Genomic DNA, 9,992 nt, shown 5'->3' with positions numbered 1-9,992 from the left:
TTTTAGTAGAGACGGGGTTTCACCATGTTGACCAGGATGGTCTCGATCTCTTGACCTCATGATCCACCCGCCTCGGCCTCCCAAAGTGCTGGGATTACAGGCTTGAGCCACCGCGCCCGGCCCCCTTTTTTTTTTTTTTTAAGATGGAGTTTCGCTCTTGTTGCCCAGGCTGGAGCGCAATGGCGGATCTCGACGCATAGCAACCTCCACTCTTGGGTTCAAGTGATTCTCCTGCCTCAGCCTCCTGAGTAGCTAGGATTACAGGCATGCACCATCATGTCTGGCTAAGTTTGTATTTTTAATAGAGACGGGATTTCTCCATGCTGGTCTTGAACTTCCGACTTTAGGTGATCCACGCGCCTCAGCCTCCCAAAGTGCTGGGATTACAGGCGTGAGCCACCATGCCTAGTGGACAGACTATTTTGAATCATACTCTGTTCTCTCCCCAGCTACTTGATCTGGGGCAGATGACATCAACTTTGGGTCTCAGTTTTCTCAGCTGCATAATCAAGAGAATGCTATTTACTTTGCATGGGTATTGTGATCTTTAAATGAGATAACAGATGTAAGGTGCTTAGAAATACTTCTCTAAGAATTGCTTGAACCCGGCGGTAGAGGTTGCGGTGAGCCAAGATCATGCCACTGCACTCCAGCCTGGGCAACAAGAGCAAAACTCCGACTCAAAAAAAAAAGAAATACTTCTCCAAACTCAACAGCCAGGAAATTCCTACAAATGTTGTTAGGAATTGTTGTTGTTGTCTTTGGCCCCTTATGATTTATAATGATGGACCTTTTGAAATTCCAGGCAAAAGGAGCTTCTCTTGATGACATTTACATGGTCGGAGTAAGTCTAGGCGCCCATATAGCTGGGTTTGTTGGAGAGATGTACCATGGACGGCTGGGGAGAATTACAGGTGAGCGCCTGTGAACGGGCTTGGGGTGGTGGCCTGGGCAGAGTGCTCACTGGGGGAGCATTATGTAGGCCAATCCAACTCCTTAGGTTCAAAGCCAGTCCCAATTACCTAAACTCTCTGAGCATGGGTCCTTGCATGCAAAAGGAAGACCAAAATAATGTTGACCTCAGGCTATTATTTAATAAAATACAAGTAAAGTATATCGTACATTGTATATACTATAGAAAAAACTGATGATGAGTTTATTTCTCTTATGGCTGGGAAAGCAGCTATGTCTCATTCAGATCTGTGTGCCCCAAGGAGTTAGTCTTCTTCCTTTTATTTAGATCAGGAGAGCCTGAAAGATAAACCTAATACGTGTCAGTCCCCAGGCACAGCTGGAGTCTCAAGATAAGGAAATGAGATGGGAATTTTGATGGCTGGGGCTCATTCTCTAAATATCAGCTTTCGGGCCAAAACTGAGTGAAAACATTCAGAAATGCAGCAGGTCAAATCCTAAACAAAGACTCCCTTGCTGGAACCTCTTGCCTCGTGCTTAGCAACTTTCCACAGCGGCTCTCCCATTTCACCTTTCCCAGAATCCATCCTCATACCAAGAGAGCTCTTTTAAATCTATGGAAACTGAAAAGGTAGAATTGGATGGGAAAAGGGGAGAGGTAAATGATTAAAACTGTATTTAGGAAGTAAACTTTTAAGGCTGCAAGTTATATATCTATATATTATTTATTTATTTATTTTTGCAATGGAGTCTCTCTCTGTTGCCCAGGCTGGAGTGCAGTGGTGCAATCTCAGCTCACTGCAACTTCTGCCTCTTGGGTTCAAGCAATTCTCCTGCCTCAGCCTCCCAAGTAGCTGGGACTACAGGCAGATGCCACTGTGCCCAGCTAATTTTCGTATTTTTTGGTAGAGACGAGGTTTCACCATGTTGGCCAGGCTGGTCTCCAACACTCCTGACCTCAAGTAATCCACTTGCCTCAGCCTCGCAAAGAGGTAGGATTACAGGCATGAGCCACTGTGCCCAGCCTGGGCCACCAAGTTTGAGTGTGCTATTTAAACTTGGCAGATAGCTCTGGGCATGCCACCTCTGTCTGTCTGTCTCTCTCTTTCTCACAAACACCCCACAACAGCTGTCATCTCCTGTATCCCTGGTACTTGAGGTCACATGGTTTGTCCTATATGGTTTTTGCTCTCTTACACCCCAAAGGACAAGACTGCCTTCATTTTATTTACCTTTTTTCCTAGGGAAACAAACCTCTTTTTATGTTTAAAATTTATTATTATTATGTCTTAGAAAGCAATATGTCTTTATTTTTAAAAATTTCATTTTCCCTTATTGTAGAAAGAACACATAGCTAGAATTTGTCTGTGCCCCTTATCTGTTAGTTCTTTTTTCTTTTTCTATGTTTTTTTTTAAGGCAGGGTCTCACTTCGTTGCCCAGGCTGGAGTGCAGGGGTGCGATCACGACTCACTGCAGCCTCAGCTTCCCCCAGCTCAAGCAATCCTCTCACCTCAGCCTCACTGGCAGCTGGGACTATTGGTGCACGCCACCATGCAGAGCTAATTTTTGTGTTTGTTGTAGAGATGAGGTTTTGCCATATTGGTCAGGAGATTTTCCTTTAGTGGGTGGGACTTTTCCCAGTGGTATGCTTATAAGTCATCCAGGTCCCCTGCTCCGTCTATAAAGAAGAAGGAAGAAGAAAAAAAGAAGAAGGAAGAAGACGAAGAAAAAGGAAGAAGAGGAGGAGGAAGAAGAAGGAGGAGGAGGAAGAAGGGGAGGGGAAGGAGGAGGAGGGGAAGGAGGAGGAGGAGGAGGACAGGGAAAAGAGGAGGAGGAGGAGGAGGACAGGGAAAAGAGGAGGAGGAGGAGGAGGACAGGGAAAAGAGGAAGAGGAGGAGGAGGGAGAGGGAGGAGGGAGAGGAGCTCTGATTCGTAGCTTTGGCTGATTGGGTGGTGGGAGTGTGGTCTGTTAACCAAGGACACAATTCACTTCCACCTCCCAAGACTTGAACTGGTCTGCCTGTCCCTCATCTACGTCTTGATGGTGCCTCATCTCTTCATTTCCCCTTCTTCTGCCCTTCCTTTTGCTCTTCCTCTCTAGGCATCTTCTAGTTCTGCTTCTCATTAGCTTCTTCAACAGAAGATGGCAGAGTATAAGTGAATTTAAAAACATTTCAAGTGCCTATGTCACTTGTGAATCAAATTAAATGTGATACTCAAACTTAAGCTGTGTATAGAGCTCACCTTGGGGTGGTGGTTACCACGCTAACTTGTGGAATCAGAGTCCCCAGGCTTGGTGTCAGGAGTCTCTATTTTTAACCAGAAGTTGCAAGTTGTCGCAAACACCACACTTTGAGAAGGAACCTTAGAGCTGCACTGTCCGATACAGTAGCCACTTGCCACACAAGGCCACTGAGCACTTGAGATGTGGCCCGTGCAAAGTGAGATGTGCTATAAATGCAAAATACATGCTAGATTTCAACGACTAAGTACAAAAAAGAAATGTAATTCATTCTCAAATATTTTATATTGATTACATCTGGAAACAATATTTTGAATATACTTGGGTAAATGTTTCCTTTTATATATATATATATATATATTTTTTTTTTTTTTTTGAGACTGAGTCTCGCTCTGTCACCCAGGCTGGAGTGCAATGGTGCAATCTCTGCCTCTGGGTTCAAGCGATTCTCCTGCCTCAGCCTCCCGAGTAGCTAGAACTACAGGTGTCTGCCACCATGCCTGGCTAATTTTTGTGTTTTTAATAGAGACAGGGTTTCACCACTTTGGCCAGGCTGGTCTTGAACTCCTGACCTCAGGTGATCCGCCCGCTTCGGCCTCCCAAAGGGCTGGGATTACAGGCATGAGCCACTGTGCCCAACCTATATCTTTCTTTTTTTATTAATAAAAAGTCTATCATCTCAATAAAATGTATTTTTAAAATAAAATTTCATTGTTAACTTTTCCTTTTCTTAGAGGGCTACTAGAAATTTTTGAATTACATATGTGGCTCACATTATATTTCTTTTCTTTTTTTTGAGATGGAGTACAGTGGTGTCATCTTGGCTCACTGCAACCTCCACCTCCCGGGTTCAAGCGTTTTCCTTCCTTCGGCTTTCCGAGTAGCTGGGATTACAGGCATGTGCCACCACGCCCAGCTAATTTTTGTATTTTTAGTAGAGACAGGGGTTTCACCATGTTGGCCAGGCTGCCCTTGAACTCCTAACCTCAGGTGATCTGCTCACTTCAGCCTCCCAAAGTGCTGGGATTACAGGTGTGAGGCACTGTGCCCCATTTTTGTTTTTTAGACAGGGTCTTGCTCTGTTGCCCAGGCTGGAGTGCGGCTCATTGTAGCCTGAACCTCCGCAGGATCAAGCAGTTTTCCACCTCAGCCTCTCAAGTAGCTAGGACTATAGGTGTGTACCTGCTTAATTTTTAATTTTTTTGTAGAGCTAGAATCTTACCATGGTTTTGAACTCCCGGGCTCATGCAGTCCTCTCTCTTCAGTCCCCCAAAGTGCTGGGATTATAGGTATGAGCCGCTGTGCCTGGCCTCATGTTGTATTTCTATTGGACAGCACGTCCTTCAAGAGCTTATATTGATCTTGGGTATGGGAGGAAGAGGCCCCTGAAATTGCATGCAAAGTGTTGGGTGTCTGTCCCGGTGAGAGGTCCAGAATTTTCATCAAATTCTCAATCCAGTGAAGGCTGCAACAAAAGCCAAGGATTCTTATATGAACATTTTTCTGGTGATCTTAGAGCAATAAGAAAAAGCTATGGCTGGGCGAGGTGGCTCACACCTGTAATCCCAGCACTTTGGGAGACTAACGCAGAAGAATCTCTTGAGCCTAGGAGCTTGAGGATGCAGTAAGCTATGATCGTGCCACAGCACTCAAGCCTGGGTGGCAGAGTGAGTTCCTGTCTCAAAAAGCCAGTAAACAAAAAGCAAAACAAAACAACAACAAAAAAAGGAAAAGCTCACTTTTCACATTCTGTTTGTATTTCGCAATGATCTCAGAATGTTCTGGATTTAGATTCAGGAGCCATTTATTTATTTTATAAAATTTTTTAAATTTAGAGATGGGATCTCATGATGTTGCCTAGGTTGGCCTTGAACTCCTGGGCTCACGTTGGCCTCCCAAAGTGCTGAGGTTACAGGTGTGAGCTACCGCCTGGCCTTAGGAGTCCTTTTATAAGTCTTTTTTCTTTTTTTGAGACAGAGTTTTACTCTGTTACCCAGGCTGGAGTGCAGTGGCAGATCACAGCTCACTACAGCCTCAACCTCCCTAGGCTCAGGTGATCACCTCTGAGGCTCCCATCTGAGCCTCCCGAGCAGCTGGGACTACAGGCCTGCGCCACCATGCCTGGCTAATTTTTGTATTTTTTGTAGAGACGGGGTTTTGCCATGTTGCCCAGGCTGGTCTCAGACTCCTGTGTTCAAGCTATCCTCCTATGGCCTCCCAAAGTGCCGGGATTACAGGCATGAGCCATCACGCCCCGCCTATTTATTTTTGAGGCAGGATCTTACTTTGTCACCCAGGCTGGAGTGCAGTGGTGCAATCACAGCTCACTGCAGCCTCAAATTCCTGGGCTCAAGCCATCCTCTGAGCTCAGTCTTCTCCCCATCTCGACCCCACCCCAAGTAGCTAGCACTACAGGGACTGCAGGCATATGCCCCCACAGCAGGCACTGCTCATTTTCTCTTTCTTTCTCTCTTTCTATTACTTTCTCTCTTTCTTTCTCTTTTTCTTTCTTTCATTTCTTTCTTTTTCATTCTCTCTTTCATTTCTTTCTTTTTCTTTCTCTCTCTTTTTCTTTCTCTCTCTCTCTCTCTCTCTTGCTTGGTCTGTTGCCTGGGGTGGAGGGCAGTGGCACAATCATGGCTAATTGCAACCTGGAACTTCTGGGCTCAAGTGATCCTTCTGTCTCAGTTTCTGGACTAGCTAAGACAACAGGCGTGAGCTACCACACCCAGCAATTTTCAAATTTTTTTGTAGAGACAGGGTCTCCATATGTTGCCTAGGCTGGCCTCAAACTCCTGGTCTCAGGCAATCCTCCTGCCTTGGCCTCCCAAAGCACCAGGATTACAGATGGGAGCCACTGTGACCAGCTGAAATGGAGGGATTAAAGCTAGACCCAGGCAGGCTGAGTGTGGTGGCTCACACTTGTAATCCCAGAGCTTTGGGAAGCTGAGGCGGGAGGGCTGCTTGAGCCCAGGAGTTTGAGACTAGCCTGGGAAACATAGCAAGAGCTCCCACAACTGGCTCTCTCCCCAACCCCAGAAAAAAGAAAAAGGCTGGAACTTAGGAAATCAAGGCAAAGATGGTTATCTCTTGCATTTTATATGTAGCACCAGGGGATAGGAGACATAAGATAACATTCATAGACAAAACTTCAAGGGAGACTTGCCTTAAAACCTTCTTCACTCCAGGTAGGGATCTGGTAAACCAAACCTTTTGAAGCCTCTGACTTTTTTTTCTTTTCTTTTCTTTTTTTTCATTTAATCTTTATTTCGTGGTTACAAGATCATAGGAGCTCCCCTCCTGTTTTTCCAGATGCTGCGTTGTGGTGGGGAGGAACACCCAAATAACATTGACCAAGGGCAAGAAACCGGTTTAGGCATTTACAGCGTGGGTGCATTCTGCAGGGATTGACACCCACTTGATTTTCCTCTTCAATACTTAGCCTGATACTTGGCCTGACCAGTGAGTTTCGCCCTTTCCTGCTGAGCTTGCTAAGCTCAGGGCAGTGAAACCAAGAGCTCAACAGATAGAGGTGGTTACAGTATGAGGCTATATTCTGATCAAGGTCTTGGTCTTCCTGAATCACTGTCCATTCATCTGGAAAATCATGATATAGACACCCTGCCTCCCTCACAGGTTTGCAACATGGATCAAACGGGCGAGCACATATGAATAAGAGTGGAAGCTATAAAGGAGTGTTATTAATAAAAAAAAAGGAAGGGCTGAGTGAGATCCAAAAAGTCTGAATCATCTAAAGGGAGATAAAGATGAGCATAGCGTCCGCTCTTTTCTCTTTAATGCGCCCTTCAGTGCTTTTTTCCTGGGGAACTCATTCATCCCCACCCCTTGATCCTCATACGCGTGCATGAGTTTCCTGCTGTGGAGCTCTGCATGAGACATGCCTGTGATGGAGTCTGGATGCCATTCTCAGGAGCTCAGCCAGGGTAACTGTCTCCACTGTGGGAACGGGCTGCAGAGTCTTGCCAAGTGGGGCGGGAGTGTGAGTGCTTCCCCCCGCAGGGTACCCTGCAGCCTGGGAGCCACTCTCATCTAGAGGGATCAAAGGCCGGCTGCAGGTGACTCATGGTGTGGGGCTGCCAAGTGACTGTTTTCCTTCCAGGCCTCGACCCTGCGGGCCCTTTATTCAACGGGAAACCTCCTCAGGACAGATTAGATCCCAGTGACGCGCAGTTCGTTGATGTCATCCATTCTGACTCTGATGGTAACACTCCTGTCCTTGTGGGCCCGTGACTACCCCCAGACTCCTACAGAGTCTCCCCTGGGGAGATCATCACGTAGGGGCAGATCAGGTTCCTCTAGATTCCCACTTTTTTTTCCGGGCAGCGTTCCAAATCCACGGAAATATTGAAGGGAAGCTGGTTTAATGTAGGCACCCAGGACCACGTGCTAGAGCATGGATGATTATCCCATGGCCTCTTCATATTTTTAAAGGGATCATCATGCCCCATGAAGGACAGGCTAATTCGCTCAACATGAAGATCAGTGCTTTCGTATGTGCAATTGGGTTTGGATGCGTGACTTCTTGGTCTTGTTGGTTCTTTTTATTTTCTTGAGCTGAAAGATACATTCGGGTGTTAAATCTCTCCACGCAGAGTGACTCTGATGCACCTACAACTCTCTGGCTCTCTAGATTTTCTTAGCCATTCCTGTCTTTATTTTTATTTATTTTTTGAGATGGAGTTGCACTTTTGTCACCTAGGCTGGGGTGCAATGGTGTAATCTCGGCTCACTGCAACCTCTGGGTTCAAGCGATTCTCCTGCCTCAGCCTCCCGAGTAGCTGGGATTACAGGCACTCACCACCATGGCCAGCTAATTTTTGTATTTTTAGTAGGGACAGTGTTTCACCATGTTGTCCAGGCTGTTCTCGAACTCCTGAACTCAGGTGATCCACTCGCCTTAGCCTCCCAAAGTGCTGGGATTACAGGAGTGAGCCACTGTGCCCAGCCATCTTTATTAATTTTTAATTTTTTCTTCTTTTTGTACTGATGGGGGTCTTGCTCTGTTGTCCAGGTTGGTCCCCAACTCCTAGACTCAATTGATCCTCTCACTTCGGCCTCCCAAAGTGCTGGGATTACAGGCGTGAGCCACTGCAGCCGGCCCTGTCTTTCATGATGCTGTTTTCTTGTTTGGGATTGGATATGTGTCACGTGGGTTTGGGTGATACTCAAGGATGGGTACCTATATCCAGCTGTCTCGGAGATGCACTGGAGAAGAAACTTGGGGAGGATTGAGGAAATAGCAGAGTGGACATTTAATCAGGCATTCTCTTTGTGATACGACCACCTAAAAAAACCTTTGCCATCTATCACGGGCATTCTGGTGTGGTATTCAGCATTTATTTGCCTTGAAAGAAATTGTCACTTTGTGAAACAGTGGCATTCTTACAACGAAGTTTGCAAAGTACGTGTTAATGCTTGATGGAACAGAGCAATTTATTTTGGGGAAGTGAATTTTGAAGGAAAGGGTAGAGTTTTGCCATTAGGCAAATGTAGATTTAAATCCCAGGTTTTGCCCTTTCTAATGATGTCATGTTAGTTCCTTGAGTCCCCCCTTTTTTTTTTCACTGATGGAGATGAGGTCTCACTATGTTGCTCAGGCTGGTCTCGAACCCCTGAGCTCAAGTGATCCTTCCGCCTCAGCCTCCTGAAGTGATAGGATTACAATAATAATATAATTTCTGCTTATATCTGGCAGGCAAATGAGCTATGAGATGTGAAAAATTCAAAGCATATAAAAGCAGAGTGTGTTCTCTTTTAGCACTGGGCTATAAGGAACCATTAGGAAACATAGACTTTTACCCAAATGGAGGATTGGATCAGCCTGGCTGCCCAAAAACAATATTGGGAGGTAAGCGCAGATACTTTGTATTTTGTAAAATATTGGTATAAAAAGCCATATTTTGGGCCTGGTGTGGTGGCTCACACTTGTAATCCCAGCACTTTGGGAGGCCGAGGTGGGCAGATCACAAGGTCAGGAATTCTAGATCAGCCTGGCCAACATGTCTCTACTAAAAATACAAAAATTAGCTGGGCATGGCGGCTCATGCCTGTAATCACAGTTACTTGGGAGGCTGAGGCAGGAGAATCACTTGAACTCAGGAGGCAGATGGAGGTTTCAGTGAGCTGAGATCATGCCATTGTACTCCAGCCTGGGCAACAAGAGCAAAACTCCGCCTCAAAAAAAAAAAAAAAAAAAAAAAAGAAGATAAAAAGGCATATTTTGGACTGGACATGGTGGCTCACACCTATAATCCCAGCACCTTGAGAGGCCAAGGCTGGTGGATCACCCATGGTCAGGAGTTTGAGAACAGCCTGGCTCACATGGTGAAACCCTGTCTCTACTAAATATGAAAAATTAGCCAGGCGTGGTGATGCATGCCTGTAGTCCCAGCTACTCAGGAGGCTGAGGCAGGAGAATTGCTTGAACCTGGGAGGCAGGGGTTGCAGTGAGCCGAGATCACACCACAGCACTCTAGCCTGGGCAACAAGAGTGAAACTCCATCTCAAAAAAAATAAAATAAATAAAAAGGCATATTTTGTCTAAGTACAGTGGTGCACATCTGTAATCCCAGCACTTTTGGAGGCCAAGGTGGGAGGATTGTTTGAGCCCAGGAGTTCAAGACCAGCCTGGGCAACAGAAGGGAGACTCTATCTCTACAAAAAATAAAAACAAAATTAGCTGGGTGTGGCGGAACGCCTGTGATCCCAGCTACTCAGGAGGCTGAGGTGGGAGGATTGCTTAAGCCTAGGAAGTAGAGGCTGCAGTGGGCCATCATCATGCCACTGCACTCTACCCAAGCCAACAGAGTGAGACCC

At 46.0% G+C, this 9,992-nt stretch overlaps 1 protein-coding gene across 1 annotated transcript in view; it reads left to right on the top strand.

Annotated features, from left to right (window-relative positions):
• The window catches only part of LIPH (lipase H), a 50,064-nt gene that overhangs the window by 14,201 nt on the left and 25,871 nt on the right, over window positions 1-9,992 (top strand). The window contains exons 3-5 of the mRNA XM_017538393.2: window positions 806-914; window positions 7,276-7,377; window positions 8,935-9,024. Of these exons, the coding sequence (XP_017393882.1) occupies window positions 806-914; window positions 7,276-7,377; window positions 8,935-9,024 (301 nt within the window). The remainder of the gene's footprint in view (window positions 1-805; window positions 915-7,275; window positions 7,378-8,934; window positions 9,025-9,992) is intronic.

This window comes from Cebus imitator, unplaced genomic scaffold, assembly GCF_001604975.1.
Source record: "Cebus imitator isolate Cc_AM_T3 unplaced genomic scaffold, Cebus_imitator-1.0 Scaffold111, whole genome shotgun sequence".
NCBI lineage: Eukaryota > Metazoa > Chordata > Mammalia > Primates > Cebidae > Cebus > Cebus imitator.
The sequence above is the reverse complement of the archived record's forward strand: the minus strand, read 5'-3'. Positions and strand labels throughout refer to the sequence as shown.